The following is an 18793-nucleotide window of genomic DNA, read 5'->3' as shown; positions in this document are numbered from 1 at the left end:
GGCTGCACTGCATCTTTGTCGCTGCAGGCAGGCTTTCTCTAGTTGTGGTGAGTGGGGACTACTCTTTGTTGCAGTGTGCAGGCTTTTCATTGCGGTGGCTTCTCTTGTTGCGGCGCACAGGCTCTAAGCACGCCAGCTTCAGTAGTCGTGGCTCACGGGCTCTAGAGGACAGGCTCAGTAGTTGTGGCGTAGGGGCTTAGTTGTTCCGCAGCACGTATGATCTTCCCAACCCAAGGCTCCAACCTATGTCCTCTGCATTGGCAGGTGGATTCTTAACCACTGCACCACCAGGGAAGCCCTAGCTATGAGTTATTAATGATACTATTTATCAGGTTGAGCAAACTGTTCATTATTAGTTTGTTTTTATCATAAAAGGGGTATTGGATATTGTCAAATGCTTTTTCTGCATCTATTAAGATAAGCTTTTTGTTTTTATTCTATTAATATATTACATTGATTTTCAAATATTAAACTGGCCTTGCATTCTTGAGATAAATCCCTGTTGTTCATTGTGTGTATGTTGCTAGATTTAGTTTGCTAGTATTTTATTGAGAAATTTTGCATCGATATTCATAAGATATTGATCTATAGTTTTTGTGTGTGTGTGAGATCTTTGTCTGGTAGAATTCACCATTCAGTCACTTAGCTTGGGCTTTCCTTGGTAAGAATTTTCTGATTTACTAATTCTTTCTCCTTATAGGTCTATTCAGATTTTCTTCTTCTTGTGCCAGTTTTTCAGGGTTATCTATTTGTTGGTATAAGTGCTTCCTTACAATCTCTTTTACTTCTCTAAGGTCTATAGTGAAGTCCCTTCTTTAATTACTGATTTTCATAACTGGAGTCTTTTTTTTTTTCTTGGTCCATCTAGCTGAAGTTTTTCTCAATTTTGTTGATGTTTTCAGAGAACTGACTTTTGGTCTCAATTTTCTCTATTGTTTTTCTGTTCTTTATTTCATTTATTTGTTTTAATCTTCATTATTTCCTTTCTTCTGCTTGCTTTTGGTTTAGTTTGCTCACCATTTTATCATTTCTTAACTAGAGAGAAACTAAGGCTGTTAGATTAGTGATTGACATCTTATTCCTTTATTAATATAAGCATTTACAGCTATACATTTCTAAGCTCTGCTTTAGCTACATCCTGTAAGATTTGGTATGTTGTGTTTTCATTTTCCTTCACCTCAAAGTATTTTCTAATTTATGCTATTTCTTTCTTTGATCCATTGGTTATTTAGAAGTGGTTTTTCTTTTTAATTTCCATATAGTTGTGAATTTTCTAAATTTCCTTGTTATTGATTTCTGATTTCCACTGTGATTAGAAAACAAACTTATGATTTAAATCCTTTTAAACTGTTTTGAGACTTGTTTTATGATTTCATATATAGTCCATCCTGTAGAATGTTCCATGTAGACCTGAGAAGAACATGCATTCTGCTCTTTTGGGGTACAGTGTTTTAAAGTTGGCCTTTAATTTACAGTGCTGTTCATTTCTTCCATTTGTTTATCTTCTGCCTAGTTATTCAATCCACTATTAAACCGGAGGTAACAAAATCTCCAATTGTTATTGTTGAATTGTCTATTTCTCTCTTCAATTCTGTCAAGTTTTGCTTTATATATTTAGGACTCTGTTGTTAGATGTATATATGCACACATCTTTGTGATGTATTGACTTTTTTCCATTACAAAATATTTTTTATCTTTAGTAATAATTTTTGCCAAAGATTATTTTGTCTGATATTAGTGTAGGCACTACAGTTCTTTTGGGTACTGTTTGCATGGTATATCTTTTCCATCTCTCTACTCTTATTAATCTATTTGTATCTTTGAAACTAAATTGGGTCTTTTTAAAAAATTCTAATTCTTTAATCAATGTAATATATACTGTATATATTTTATATATATATGGAAATGACATTAATAAACTATATGTGCAGTTTTCTACCTCATGTACAGGAAAGGAAATGTATAAACGTTGCACAGGATTTCAGTCTGTTTAAAAAGCAAAGGATAAAGCCAGGTTTCCATTCTCTCTCTCTCCTTCTCACACACACACAAAGTGATCCAGTAGTTCAAAGGACTCCAAACCTTAGAAGGGTCACAGGTAGTAGTGCTGAATATCACTGATAGACAAGGAAATATGTGCTCATTGTTAATATTGAGCCATCTGATATAGTGTGAAATTTAGAGTCTTGCCTAATTTATTTTTTCTTCTAATCAAGGAAGCTCTACCTACTAACTGTATGATGTCTTAAAAAGAAAGCATAACACTTCAGCTTATTCATTTTTTTAACCAATCATATTTGCATCAGAAACTTTACCCCACTTGCTTACAATCCTTCTCTAAGGTTGCCAAATCTTCCCCTGGTGTCTGAGAACTCCCACACCTCTTCTGATATACCGATGTAGAAACGCCCTCTTGGCATACATGCAGTCAAACCTGTGGTCTAGTAGGGTTAAGGCCTTCACAACTGCTGTGCTGTTGCTCAGCATGCAGATAGCCTTCTGGACTTCAGCCAGGTTAACTCCTGGCATCACCACGGATGGCTGATTGTTGATGGCCACCTTGAAACCATTTGGAAGCCAATCTATAAACTGAACAGAGCTCCTTGACTTTATGGCTGCAGCTGTTGCATTCACACCTTTGGGAACAACATCCCCTTTGTATAGCAGGTAGCAGGCCATGTACTTCCCAAGTTGAGGATCACACTTAACCAGCTGGTTGGAGAACTCAAAGCAAGCAGTAGTGACGTCTGAAATGAAGAGCTGCTCCTGGTAGGTTCTGTCAGCAGACATGATGGGGGAAAGGGTTGTCATGGGGAAATATATTCTCAGATAAGGCACTAATTTGTTCTGGAATTCAATTAGGTACCCATTCAAAGGCCCTTCAAACCAGAAGCAAGCAGTAACAGAAGACCCGTCAGCTTATTAACGCTAACAGAAGAGGTAGCATTATACACCAAGCATATGATGGCATATGTCACAGATGGCTTCATTGTCCACCATGCAGCTACAGTCTGTGTGCTCTTAGAGCTGTAAGACTCTACAGCAGTAAAGATACTGAAGGCTGAATATACAGATAACTCAATTTAGTCTTCCTGCTACATTCTATCATGAGCCACTCTATTAAGAGAGATGTAAATCCTGATTCAATGCTTCCTCCAAAGCTTCAGAAAGTCAGAAACTGTTCTGCCAGCTTTCTGACGCTCTCTAGTCAAAGGCAGACAATCTCTGACCCCATAGTGACCTCAGACATAGTTGTTCCCACTACCTTCCTTTCTGCTAACATGCTGCTCTGGGTAAAAGAGTGACTGGTACTTCCCTGTATGAATCCCATCTCTAACAGTTGGTTCTAGGTTGGGAAGAGTGCTCTGGGCACATGATTCCCAGCTTTTGTCTCACAAAAGATGCATTCATATGTTCTATTTTAGCATTTTCCTACTGATCCTTTTTACTGGCAAGAATGACGCCATCTGGCTGAATTCCATACTCTAGGCAACAGTTTCCAGCACGTGCCCTCAGTCTAGATGTCAGCTTGGCCAATATGAATGCAAAGGCACTCACTCCCTCATGCTGATCTGAAGGTGTCAACACCACTCTGTGGTTATGACATTAAAACTGCATCTCTTATAGACAGCACATAATTCGATATTTTTAAATATATTTTTCCAGTTTCTATCTTTTGACTGGAAAATTTTATACACTTGTACTTAATGTAATTACTATAGCAGATTTACAGCTTTCATTTTGCTGTTTGTTTTCTGTATGTCTTGTATCTTCTTTCTCTGTATCTCCACCACTGTCTTCTTTATTGTTAGGTATTTCTAGTGTACCATTCCTTTGTTGTTTCCTCTACCATACTTCTGATTTTCTTAATGAACCATACTTCTGATTTTCTTAATGGTTGCACCAGTTATTACAATTAAGATCTTAACTTAAATCAATCTAGTTTGGATTAATACCAACTTAATTTCAATAGCAAACAAAAACTTTGCTCCAATATCCTCCATTTTCTCCCCTCTCCTTTGTCAGAAAAATTACATCTTTCCACATTATAAGGTCATTAACACAGTCTTATAATTAATGCTTTATGCAGTTTTCTTTTAAATCAGATAGAAGCAAAGAGTTACAAACAAAAATACATTAATACTGTGTTTTATATTTACCCATGCATTTTCCTTAACCAGTGCTCTGTTTTTGTGTGTGAACTGAAGTTACCATCTAGTGTGCTTTCATTTCAGCCTGAAAGACCCCTTTTTTGTTTTTGTAGGGCAGATATTCTAGTAACAAATTCTGTTTATCTAGGAATGGCTTAACATCATAAATCTAAATCTTAATAACTCCTTCATTTTTGCTGGATATACAATTCTTGTTTGACAAGGCTTTCTTTCTTTTAATGCTTTGAATACATCATCCAACTGAATTCTAGCCTCCATTTATTTCTGATGAAAAATCAGATGTTGCTCTTATTGAGGATGCCTTGTAGTCAGTAAATCATTTCTCTCTTGCTACTTCCAAGATTCTGTCCTTGGTTTTAGCTTTCAGTAGATTGATTATGATGTGTCTAGTTGTGAGTCTCTTTGAGTTTATCCTACTTGGAATTTGATGAGCTTCTTGATTATGTAGATTTATGTTTTTTGTCAAATTTGGAAATTTTTCAGCCATTATTTCTTCAATATTCTTTCTGTCCCTTTTTCTTCTCTCCTTCTAAGACTCACATTATGCTGTTGGTATGTTTGATGGTGTCTCATAGGCCTCTTAGTCTCTTCATTTTTCTTCATTCTTTTTTCTTTCTGTTCCTCAGTCCAGATGACTTAAATTGACCTACCTTTAAGTTCACAGATCTTTTCTTTTGTTAACTCAAATCTTCTGTTGAGCCCCTTTCATGATTTTTTTATTCTGGTTGTTGTACTTTTCAGCTCCCTAATTTATATTTGGTTCTTTCTTATAATTTCTCTCTATTGGCATTCTCTATTTGGTTAAACATTATTCTCACACTTTCCTTTAATTCTTAGAAATGATTTCCTTTAGTTCTTTGAACATATTTTAATAGTTGATATAAAGTCTTTATGAACATAAAGTCTGACATCTAACTTCCTCTAGGACAGTTTTTATTGGTTGCTTTTTTTCCTTGCATACAGACCATACTTTCCTGTTTCATGCCTCACCTTTTTTTTTTTGCACAAAACTGGACATTTTAAACATAGCAATCTCCAACTTTGAAAATCATATTCCCCCCCACACACCAACACAGAGATTGTTATTGCTAGTTGTTATTGATGACGATGACGATGTTTGCTTAGTGACTTTCCTGGACTAATTCTGTGAAGTCTGTATTCTTTTCATGTGCAACTTAGCTTCATTTGACAATTTTTGCCAGTGTTCTTGTTGCTTTTATGGAGGAGTAGATCTTCAGAGGTCCTTACATTCCAGAACTGCTTCCACATGTAGTTTTGATGGCAGAAGATATGGTTATACTAACAACTAACAAATGATAAAGCAAGTCATTTGTTGAGTTAAAAGAGAGATGCTAAAAGGAAACTTAACAAATACTGACATTTAAATATACACTGAAATGACTTAGCACTGATACTATGAAATCTATGAAATGGACCAGAGGTTCCCCATAAATTTCTTTTGAGGAACAGTTTATACTCTTAATTCTCTCCTTTTCAATACTTTGATCTAAAACAAGATGTTTTCTTTGCCTCAATTACTTTAATGAAATATGCCATCCTTGACTTTTCTTTATTTCCATTATTTCCCAAATCATTCTCTCCTAGTTAGCTATTTTATTCTAAAATAAACATGACTGTGTGATTCAGCTGCTCATAAATTTATAATAGAGTCCCATCTCTTATAAGCAACTCATGACCCTCTATGATCTGCCCCCAAAATACCTTCTTAAGCTTTTTTTCTCAGCTACCCCATGAATATCCTATACTCCAGCCAAATTCTTGCCCTTTCCCAAATCTACCCTTTGAGCTTTCTTAATTTCCTTTGTATGGAATACCTTTTTCCAGTTCTAAGTAAGCAGAATACTACTGCACCTCTAAAATGAGTCAAACAGCTATCCCCCAACCTCATATTCCACTCTTCCCTTCCTCTTCTTTGTGAAGACATACATTTCATTCTTGTAGCTTATTACATACTGCATTATTCTCAGACTGTGCACAGGGCCGTGAACACATTTTTTTGCCTCTGTATTGCCCTTACACATATATACACATATCTCAAGAAACATCTGTGGCATTGAAGAGACACATGAATTTGTCTTTCCGCCACACATTAATACTTGCCATTTTAAAACAAGAAATAAAAATAAGTACTATCTAACTTGGTATGCCACAAAATCTGAAACTCTAGTTTCACAAGAGAGAAGTTGCTAGGTATTATGTGAAAAAACGGAGGTCTCATTGTCAATTTTGGTATATGCTGGCTAAATAAAACTAAACAGGTTTCCTTTCTGGAAAACATTTTAGAACCTTTACCCTCTAATATGCATGATCAATCTCCAATTTAGCATTCATTATTTTCCAAACAACTAATCACAGAATTCTTTTTGTAATGAACATCCCAAGGGACTAGTGTTCATTCAGCAGAACACATTTGGAAAATGATAATCTAATTCTTTATTTAAAATAGTGAGTATAAGTAAAGTGATCTATTCTTTGCCCTTTTAAATTATCCAAGTTTGTTTTAAACCTAACTGCTGTGTCTTTATTACTTAATCAGGTAGAATTGAGTTCTGCTATAAAACAAGAAACCCAAAATGGAACAATAGCTTGAATGTGTGGCAACAGTTACTTTAGTATGTATTACAATGACTTAACAGTGCTTGTTAAAACACAGATTGCCAGGCTCCACCCAACCCCAGAGATTCTCATTTAAAAAATCTGGAGTGGAGCTGAGAATCTGCATTTCAAATAAGCCTCCAGGTGATACTGAGGCTGCTGATATAGGGACCACACTCTGATGTAAGGGTTTATTCTCTCAAATAACATGAAATCTTGAAACTAGTACAAAGGCTCCAGAATTATTAGGAACATCAGCTCCTTCTAACTTGCTGCTCCATCATCCTAGTTTCATGAGTTTCCTCAAAGTCACCTCATGATCCAAGAAGACTGCTCAAATTCTAACCACCACGTTAACTTCTAGGCAATAGGAAAGGGGTAAGGGTGAAAGGGCACATCTCCAAGCTAACTCAGCTCCTTTTAAGGAGTCTTATTTGCAAAAATTTAGTCAAAAAGCTTCAACTAATAGAGAAGATGCTAAATGTAGTCTTTTAACCAAGTACACTGCCACCCCGAATAAAACTGCTATCTACTACTAAGGAAGAAAGAAAGACTAGATTTTGAATAGGCATCTAGAGACTCTAACATATTACTTTAGTCTACATACGCTTCAATCACCAAGTCTGACAGAACTGTCTAACTATTTCATAAATTGGATCCGTATGTTTCATCACTGTTTCTTTCTCCTCTGTAGATCTTATTTTCATCGCTGCTCACCTACTTTATCATAATATCCTTCTGATCAGTCTCTCTACCTTTTAACCTGGTAGTAGGTATAAGACAGATTTTGAGGGAGCTAAAGCTGTTTAAAATTCTTCAATGGCTCCACATTTCCTATAAAATTATAAGGTATGAGCATTTTATTACTTCATATAACGCCCTCATCTACCTATATGACTATTCCCTATTAAACACACAAACTGTTTCTCCCTTCAGTGCTTTCATCATGCTTTCTCTGCTAGTAAGATACTCTTGATCGTCCTTCACCTTCACTACTCATCCTTTATGATTTAACTAAGGTAGTATCTCCTCCAGAAAGCTTTCCATGACACCCCTCTTCCATAAAATGAGTATCCCTCCTGTGTAATCACATAAAAGCTCTGTCCAGAACTATCATTAGATATTCTATACTGTATTATGAAGATCTGTTTAGATCTCTAACTTTCTCAATAGATTTATGTGCTTTTTAAGTGTAAGGACCACATTTAACTTATCTTTATATTCCCCAAACTGGGTACAAAGCATATGCCAACTATCATCTGTTAAACAAAAGTATTACCCTTCATAATGAGCTGGCCTACATACTGAAAATCTGTGTAGGAGCTGTCCAACAATCTAATAACCTTTTCTATTACAAGTAACATAGTCGTACTATACAATTTCAAAAAGTAACTACAGACAGAAAATCCTTCCTTAACAACTCTAGTTAAATGAAATTTCAAAGTATACAATTTTTTTGCATAACCAAACATCTTTTATTTTCACAACTGGAATACCAAAGACACACCCAACTAGCCCCAGAACACTCCCAGATTTTTTTCTGTTTATTTAACCAAACTAAACAAACTTTTAAAAAGGAACATCTGCAACAACAAAAGAATATTAATCAATCAAAGCTGGCTTCACCATATCTTGTCTTTTCCTTATCTTTATCCAAGTTCTCCATCTTTAATTATTCTTCCTCTTTTTTGGGGGTGTATTCAGTATCTTTTTCTGAGTTTGGAGTTGATTTCCCCTTTGGTAGCAAGAAACATTCAGCATTGAAAACTTGCTCAGCAGTCACTGAACTTCTACAATAGATCAAGCTACAGAGGAGGGATTTGACATTATCATCCTGTAAGAAAAAAGATGTTACAAAACAAAAATAAAATCAAACCAAATGAATGAAAGGACAAACTTGTAATAAGTAAGGATTATCCAATTCAAAAATACTTTTAATCAATGATACAGAGCTAAAATCAATTTTTCCTGTTTAGGTTTTTAAAAAATTTTTACCAAACTCAACTAGCTTTTATTGGAAAGGGATTAATCCAGTATTAAAACAATGGAATCAAATTACAGGGAAATAATATAAAAGGAAAAAGAAAAGAATCACAACTGAAATTGATCAAAAACAAGTGAAATTTTTTTAAAAAACTGTATATTTCCCTTCTTTTTTAGGGCACTATTCAGAATTTGACACTATGAAAATTTTACACTGAAGCTCCTCTCTACTTTGTCAACTGCTTCTGGTTTCATTTGTGAAATGATCTCCTCTTGAAACATTTCTACCACCCCTAACACATTATCATCATTATTACAGAGGCCAGATTTTATTAGGTACCACAACTTCGAAGAATGTTATTCGTGTTATCACTTGTAAATAACATTATAATGTTCCTCTTCCACTAGTTTCACCTCCCAAGGTATGCTTTTTTTCCTGCTCCCTATGATGAATCCAATCAGAGCACATTTCACACTGAATAAAAGTCACCTATTTATTGGTAGTGTCCTCATTAGACTCTAAGATGCATAAGACCAGAAACCTTAGTTTCTCACCTCATCCCCAACAACAAGCACAGTGTCAGGGATATAGCAGGTATTCAGTATACATTTGCTAACTGAATGAATGCCAACGCCCATACTGAATTCTACAGAATATGTTTTTAAACATATTTAAAGATAATACCTTTAGTAAGTATAAACTTGACTAAAAATTACAAAATCTAAATGAAAAAAACTAGCACACACTCTTGAAAGCCACAAAAATAGATTTAGAACAAGTAGAAAATCATATCATGTTCTTGGACAAAAAGGATCTCATCAGTAATGAGCCAATTTTTAAGTTAATTTATAAGCTTTACCTGATTCCAATAACATACAATCAGTTTCTCCCCCTTAGAACTAGATTAGTTAACTGTATAGATCTTTTGTAAGAATGGTAAGTGAGAACAGACATGAAAGTTCTGATAAAAAGTATCAATAAGGAAGAAACTAGCCTTTCCAAGTATTAAAAGATATCATACAGTCTGTAAATTAAAGGAATATGGCAAAAGAATACGAATAAACACACCAATGGAACAAAACAGAAAAACTAAAAATACACTCTTGTACAAATAAAATTTTATTATAAGAAATATGACATTTCTAATGGAAGAAGGGGATAACTTTTTAATAAAAGGTACTGGGACAAATGGACCCAATGGAAAAAAATAAAATCAGATCTATTCCTCACACCAAACACCAGGATAATTACAAATGTATCAAAAATCTAAATGTATAAAATAAAATTATCTGATTACTAGGAAAAAAGTTTTCTGAATTCCCAAAAGTAACTATAGACAAAAAATTTCTACCTTAAGGTTATCCCTCTCGCAAGTTATAAAATATTGTAAAATTATAAAACACAGCTAAAGAACAAAAACAAAAGCAATCTCTAAATGTCAAAACCAAAATTAAACAAATGAACTATGTATCAGGTAACATAATCACACAGAAAATTATTTTAACTGACTTTAAAACAAGTATTTTGGCTATACAATCATAGTGGGATAAGGATCTAGTGAGATACATCCTAAAGAAAGATCTTCAAAGAAATATTAAAGTGTACTCAATAACCTTACTGTTTCTAATAATATCACTGCTATTTTAAAACTATCAAATTTATTTCAAGATGAAGCAATTATGTAATTGTTAATATCATAAAAATGAATATTAGTATAAAAGGAAAGAGGGAAATTGTAATTAAAATTAAGTAAAAAGCCTATAATCTTGAATTTTATTTGGAAATACCTATACAAAATATGTTCTAAAACAAAAATGAACTTCCAATAACAATGAACAACCTTTGCAACCCATATTTTTGTCTCTAAATTTCCTGCTAAAAGGATACCAGCTTCCTTGGGAAAATGGCTAATTCCAGTCATTGGGCAAAGAATGTACAAGATAATAAGGGACATCTTATGCAAAAAGCAAGTTATAAAAGACAATTCAATTTGTGACAAAGGTCACAGGATCCATCTTGAATAGGGTTCTCAACAAATTAGAATTTGAGCAAAATACTTTTTTAAATGACTTCAACAAATTGAGACACATTAAAATATGTTTAAATCCACAAGACTATAATCATACCATTAAAACAAAATTTTTAAATTTGATTGATACCTTTTAGAGGTTGCCAAGACACCAACTAATTTTTCTTAAAATTTCTTTCCCCGAACGAACTAAAATGTAGGGTAACCCAATAATTGTTGAGACAAAGTTTATCCAAACATTTCAATTAATAAACACAGATGCAATAACAGAACTGGAAAATCACCAGTATTCAACAAAACGAAGTATCTAGAGGACCATCACTAAATGATGCTAAAATCACTAGGCAGTGAATGGAAAAATTAAATAATGAATGGAACAGTTTAAGAGATAATGAATGGAACAGTTTAAGAGATCTTTGAGATACTATGAAGCATACCAACATTTGCATTATAGGAGTCTCAGAAAAAAAAGAGAAAGTGAAATGAGTTGAGTTGAAAATGTATTTGATGAAATTATGGCTGAACACTTCTCAAACCTAAAGAAGGAAACAGATATACAGGTACAGGAAACACAGAGGGTCCTAAACAAAATGAACCCAAACAGACTCATACCAAGAGGTATCATAATTAAAATGTCAAAAGAGAAAGAGAAAGAATTATAAAGGCAACAAGAGAAAAACAAAGCATCACATATGAGGGAACCCACATAAGACTATCAGCTTATTTTTCTGCAGAAATTTTTCAGGCCAGGAGGGAGTGCAATAGCATATTCAGAGTAATGAAAGGGGAAAACCTTGAACCTAGGATACTCTACCCAGCAAGATTATCATTTAGAATTGAGATAAGAGATAAGGAACTTCTCAGATAAGAAAAGCTAACAGCTCATAGCTTGAAGAGTTTTCTCTAAATGGAAAAGAAAAGGCTGTAACAAGAAGAAAGAATCTACAGGAAAGGAAAAATCCCATTAGTAAAGGCAAATATATAGTAAAGGCTGGGGATAAACCACTTAAGCTAGTAAAAAGATTAAAAGACAAAAAATTATAAAAGCAACTGTGACTACAAAGAGTTAAGGGATAAACACAAAGATGTAAAATATGACGTAAAACATACAAAATGTGGGGGAGGGAAGTAAAAATATAGATCTTTTAGAACCTGTTTGAACTTAAATAACCACCAGTTTAAAACAAGTAGATATAGTTACAGGTCAGCATATATGTACGCCATGGTAACCACAAATCAGAAACCTTCAACAGATACACAAAAACTAGAAAGAAAGAAACACAAGCAAACTACTAAAGAAAATCATCAAACCATAAGGGAAGAAACAAAAAGAGAAGAAATAAACAGAAAAGAACTTCAAAAGTAACCAGAAAAAAAAGTAACAAAATGGCAATAAGTACATACCTATCAATAATTACTTGAAGTGTCAATGGACTAAATGCTCCAATCAAAAGACACAGAGTAGCTGATTGGATAAAAATTAAGGCCCATCTGTATACTGCTTACACAGAACTCACTTCAGAGCTAAAGAAGCACACAGACTGAAAGTAAGTGGATGGAAAAATGGTATTTCGTGCAAATGGAAACAACAAAAAACTGGTGGTAGTAACTCTCATATCAGACAAAATAGACTTTAAAACAAACTCTGTAACAAAAGACAAAGGCATTATATAATGATAAAGGGATAAATACAAAAAGAGGATATTACACTCATTAACATATTTGCACTTCACACAGGAGCACCTAAATATATAAGGCGGGAGAAACTGACAACAATACAGTAGGGTACTTTAACACCCCACTTACATCAATGGACAGACAGATCATCCAAACAGAAAACCAAGAAGGCCACAGTGGTCTTACATGATACAATATATCAGTTAGACTTACAAAATATCTCCAGAACATTCCATCCAAAATCACCAAAATACATGCTTTTCAAATGCACATGGAACATTCTCCAGGACAGATCACATGCTAGGCCACAAAACAAGTCTCAACAAATTTAAGAGGACAGAAATTATATCTAGCATTTCTTCCAATCACAAAAGAAACTAGAAAAAAATTACAGAAAAAAAAAAATGGGAAAAGTACAAATATATGCAGACTAAACAACATGCTACTAAAAAACCAAGGAATAAAAGAGGAAATCAAAGAATAACTCGAGAAATGAAAATGGAAACAAAACTTTCCAAAATCTATGGGATGTAACAAAAGCAGTTCTAAGAGTGACACTTATGGCAATGAAGACCTATCTCAAGTAACAAGAAAAATCTCAAACAACCTAACCTACAATCTAAAGGAATTAGAAAAAGAACAAATGAAGCTCAAAGTCAGTAGAGGAAGGAAATAATAAATATCGGAGAGGAAATAAATAAAATTTAAAAATAATTAATGAAACCAAGAGATGGTTTTTTGAAAAGATAAACAAAACTGACAAACCTTAAGCCAGGTACATGAAGAAGAAAAGAGAGAGGCCCCAAATAAACAAAATGAGAAGTGAAAGAGGAGAAATAACAACCAATACCATAGAGACACAAAAACAACAGAATACTACAAACAGTTTTATGCCAGTAAATTGGACAACTAGAAGAATGGACAAATATCTAGAAACATAAAACCTAGGAAGACTGAGTTGGGAAGAAATAGATAATCCAAACAGACTAATCACCAGGAGTGAAACTGTAATTTAAAAAACTCCCCATATACAAAAATCCAGGAGCAGACAGCTTCACAGGTGAATTCCACCAAACATACAAAGAAGAGGTAATACCTGTCCTTCTCAAACTATTCCAAAAACTTGAAGAGGATGGAACACTTCCAAATTCATTCTACAAGGCCACCACTGCCTTGATACCAAAACCAGACAAACACTCTATGAAAAAAGAAAATTACAGGCCAATATTTCTGATGAATAGAGATGCAAATATCCTCAATAAAATACTAGCAAACCAAATCCAACAATATATAAAAAGGATCATATACTGTAATCAAGATGGATTTTTTCCAGGTATGGAAGGGTGGTTCAATATTTACAAATCAATCATTATGATACACCAGATTAACAAAAGGAAGGATAAAAATCACATGATCGTCTCAGACACAGATAAAGCATCTGACAAAAATTCAACATCCATTCAGGATATAAACTCTCATCAGAGTTTGTACAGAGGGAGCATATCTCAATGTAATAAATGCCATTTATGACAAATCCACAGCTAACATCATACTCAATAGTGAAAAGCTGAAAGCCTTTCTTCTAAAATCAGGAACAAGACAAGGATGACCACTCTCACCACTTCTATTTACAATAGTATTGGGAATCCTATCCATAGTAATCAGACAAGAAAAAGAAATAAAAGACATAAATTGGAAGGGAAGAAATAAAACTGTCACTATTTGCAAATGACATAATACTATATATACAAAACCCTAAAGTCTCCACCAAGAAACTATTAGAACTAATAAAGGAATTCATTAAAGTTGAAAAATGCAGGATTAATATATAGAAATCTGTTTATTTTCTACACACTAGTAACGAAGTATCAGAAAGATAAAGCAAGAGAACAATCCCATTTAAAATCACATCAGGGACTTCCCTGGTGGTCCAGTAGTAAAGAATCGCCTTACAAAGCAGGGGATGAGGGTCAGGGAACTAGGATCCCACATGCCACGGGGCAACTAAGCCCACGCGCCACAACTACTGAGCTTGTGCACCTCAACTAGAGAGCCTGCATGACGCAAACTACAGAGCCCATGCACTCTGGAACCCACACACCACAACAAGAGAGAAGGCAGCACGTCACAACAAAAGATCTCGCATGCCTCAACAAAGATCCCACGTGCTGCAACTAAGACCTGATGCAGCCAAAAATAATAAAATAATAAATCTTTTAAAAATAAATAAATAAAACTACATCAAAAAGAATGAAATACCTTGAAATAACCTTAACCAAGGAGGTGAAAGACCTATACTCTGAAAACTATAAAACTCTGATAAAGGAATCTGAAAATAATACAAAGAAGTGGAAAGATATACTATGTTTTTGGACTGTAAGAATTAATATTGTTAAAATGACCATACTACCTAAAGCAATCTAGAGATTAAATGTAATCCCTATCAAAACACCTATGATGTATTTCACAGAAATATAACAAATAATCCTAAAATTTATGTGGAACCAGAGAATAACCCAAATTGCCAAAGCAATCTTGTGAAAAAAGAACAAAGCTGGAGGTATCACACTCCCTGACTTCAGACTATACTACAAAGCCACAGTAATCAAAACAGCATGGTAATGGCACATAAAACAAAGACATAGGTCAATGGAACAGAATAGAGAGCCCAGAAATAAACCTATGCACCTATGATCAATTAATCTACAAAGGAGGCAAAAAAAAAAAATACAATGGAGAAAAGACAGTCTCTTCAATAAGTGGTGCTGGAAAACTGGTCAGTTACATGTAAAAGAATGAAATTAGAACATTCTCTAACACCATATACAAAAATAAATTCAAAATAGATTAAAGACCTAAATGTAAGACCTGAAATCATTAAACTCCTAGGGGAAAACATAGGCAGAACATTCTGTGACATAAACCCCAGCAATATATTTTTTGGGTCTATCTCCTAAAGCAAAGGAGATAAAAGCAAAAATAAGCAAACAGGACCTAATTAAACTTAAAAGCTTTTGCACAGCAGAGGAAATCATTGACAAAATAAAAAGACAACCTACTTAATGAGAGAAAATATTTACAAATGATATGACAGATAAGGAGTTAACATCCAAAATAAATAAACAGCTCATACATCTCAACATCAAAAAAACAAACCCATTTTAAAAATGGGCAGAAGACCTGAAAAGACATTTTTCCAGAGAAGACATACAGATGGCCAAGAGGCCCATGAAAAGCTGCTCAACATCACTAACCATCAGAGTAATGCAAATGAAAATGAGACATCACCTCACACCCATCAGAATGGCCATCATCAAAAAGAGCACAAATAACAAATGCTGGAGAGGGTGTAGAGAAAAGGGAACCCTCCTACACTGTTGGTGGGAGTGTAAATTGGCACAGCTACTGTGCAAAACAGTATGGAGGTTCCTCGGAAAACTAAAAACAGAACTACCATATGATCTAGTAATTCCATTCCTGTGTATATATACAAAAAAAATGAAAACAATTCAAAAAGATACACACACCCCAATGTTCGTAGCAGCATTATTTACAATTGCCAATATATGGAAGCAACGTAAGTGCCCACTAACATATGAATGGATAAAGAAGATGTGGTATATATATTCAATGGAATATTACTCAGCCATAAAAAATAATGAAATTTTGCCATTTGCAATAACATGGATGGATTTGGAGGGTATTATGCTAAGTGTAACAAGTCAGACAGAGAAAGACAAATACTGTATGATATCACTTATTTGTGGAATCTAAAAAAATAAAGCAAATTAGTGAATATAAGAAAAAGAAACAGCATCACACATATAGAGAATAAACTAGTAGTTACCAGTTTATTGGAGAGGGGAGGGAGGAGAGGCAAGATATTGGTAGGGAACTCAGAGTTACAAACTACTATGTATAAAATACATAAACTACAAGGTATATTGTACAACACAGGAAATATGGCCAATATTTTATAATAGCTATACATGGAACATAACCTTTAAAATTGTGAATCACTATGCTGTACACCTGAAAACTCATAATACTGTACATCAAATATACCTCAATAAAAAAATAAAGTGAAAATGCAACCCACAGAATGGGAGAAAATATTTGCAAATCATATATCTAATAAACGACTTGTATCTACAATATAAGGAACTCTTACAACTCAGTAATATAAAGATAACCCAATTTAAAAATGATCAAAGGTTCTGATAGACATTTCACCAAGAAATATATATATGCAAACGGCCAATAACGAAATGAAAAGATGCTCAACATCGTTAATCGTCAGGGAAATGCAAATTGAAACTACAACGAGATGCTACTTCACACCTACGAAGATGGCTAGAAGCAAAAAGTCAGGTAAAAAACAAGTGTTGGGGAGGATGAAAACTTGGAACCTTGCCTGATACATTGCTGATGGAAATTTAAAATGGTTGCAGCCACTTTGGGAAACAGTCTGGCAGTTCCTCAAACAACTAAACACAGAGTTACAGCTTGACCCAGAAATTCCACTCTGAGGTACATACCCAAGAGAAATGAAAACATATGTCCGCAGAGAAACCTGTATACCAATGTTTACAGCAGCATTATTCGTAATAGCCAAAAGGTAGAAACAACCCAAATGTCTATTAACAGACAAAAGGATAAATAAAATGTGGTAAACCCACATAATGGAATATTATTCAGCCACTAAAAGGAGTAAGTACCGATACACATTAAAACTTGAATAAACCTTGAAAACATTATGCTAAATTAACGAAGCCAATCATAAAAGTTTACATATCATATGATTCCATTCATATGTATGTCCAGAATAGAAAAAATCTAGAGAGACAAATAGTACATTAGTGGTCATTTAGGACTTGTGTGGCTGGATAGTGACACAGAGTGTCCATAACTAAGGAATATGGAATTTCTTTTTGAGGTAATGAAATGTTCTAAAACTGACTGTGGTGATAGTTTGCATGCATCTTTGAATATACTAAAAATCACTGAGTTGTAAACTTTAAATGGGTGAACTGTAAGGTGTTTAAGTTATTTCTCAATAAAGCTATTTAAAAATGATTATAAAACTTCACTGAAAGACATGCCATATTTCATTTAACATAAGGGACATTAAAACACTAAGGAATTAAAATATTCCCAATAAAACTATGAACCATGATAAAAAGACTTCGATTATGAGAAATAGCCTAACTTCAGAGATAATAAATTGTTTTAAAAAATAGTAATACTGGGACTTCCCTGGTGGCGCTGTGGTTAAGAATCCATCTGCCAATGCAGGGGACACGGGTTCGAGACCTGGTCCAGGAAGATCCCATATGCTGCGAAGCAACTAAGCCCATGTGCCACAACTACTGAGCCTGTGCTCCTAGAGCCCGCAAGCCACAACTACTGAAGCCCACAGCCTAGAGCCCATGCTCCGCAACAGGAGAAGCCACTGCAATGAGAAACGCACGCACCACGATGAAGAGTAGCCCCTGCTCGTTGCAACTAAAGAAAGCCAAAGCACAGCATAGAAGACCCAATGCAGCCAAAATAAATAAATAAATAAACGTTTCTTTAATAATAATAATATTGTATTTATATTTGAAAGTTCCTAGAAGAGTAGATCTTAAAAGTTCTCATCACACACACACAAAAAATTTTGTAACTGTTATGGTCATAGATGTTAACTAGACTTACCGTGGTGAGCATTTTCGCAATGTATATAAATATTGAACCATTATGTTGAATGCTTAAAGCTAATATAATGTTATATGTTAATTATACCCCAATTTTAAAAAATGAAAAAAAGAATCAATTTTTGCTACATGATATATGTACCTTTGAATATAATTAAAACTACTTATGAAATTATTTAGAAAAAATATTAGTAATAATAAAACCTATCTTACAATCAATACAATAAAAGTAAAATAATAATGTCCTAAACAAATGGAGAGCTATTATTTTCCCAATCACAAAAATAGTGTATCATTAAGATAGCAATTCTCCTTCAAATTAACCTATAAATTCAATATACTTTCAAAGTCTCAACAGTGTTTTTCAGAAGACTTATTAACAAGCTGGTGCCAAAATTCATATGGAAAAATAAAGTGACAAGAATAGCCAAGGCAATGTTAAAGAAAAATGTGAGGAAGGAAAGCCAAAGCCCTCTACAAAGATACAACATTTAAAATAGTGTAGTGCCAGCACAGGGATCAATAGTCAAAGAACAGAATAGGCCCAAAATAGATTCATGAATACATGGAAATTTGATACAGCATAGACTGGCATTATTAATCAGTGGGAAATGACTGA

At 34.0% G+C, this 18793-nt stretch overlaps 1 protein-coding gene and 1 pseudogene across 1 annotated transcript in view; both read right to left on the bottom strand.

The window, feature by feature from the left end:
* Positions 1-2302: 2302 nt before the first annotated feature.
* Positions 2303-8152, bottom strand: LOC112406268 (tubulin alpha chain-like 3; annotated as a pseudogene).
* Positions 8153-8290: 138 nt separating this feature from the next.
* Positions 8291-18793, bottom strand: part of STK31 (serine/threonine kinase 31) — an 87501-nt gene continuing 76998 nt past the window's right edge. Inside the window, exon 24 of the mRNA XM_024755047.1 lies at positions 8291-8622. Coding sequence (XP_024610815.1) covers positions 8461-8622 — 162 coding nt within the window. The 3' untranslated portion in view covers positions 8291-8460. The remainder of the gene's footprint in view (positions 8623-18793) is intronic.

This window comes from Neophocaena asiaeorientalis, unplaced genomic scaffold (assembly GCF_003031525.2).
Source record: "Neophocaena asiaeorientalis asiaeorientalis breed wild unplaced genomic scaffold, Neophocaena_asiaeorientalis_V1.1 scaffold36, whole genome shotgun sequence".
Taxonomy (NCBI): Eukaryota; Metazoa; Chordata; class Mammalia; order Artiodactyla; family Phocoenidae; genus Neophocaena; species Neophocaena asiaeorientalis.
The sequence above is the reverse complement of the archived record's forward strand: the minus strand, read 5'-3'. Positions and strand labels throughout refer to the sequence as shown.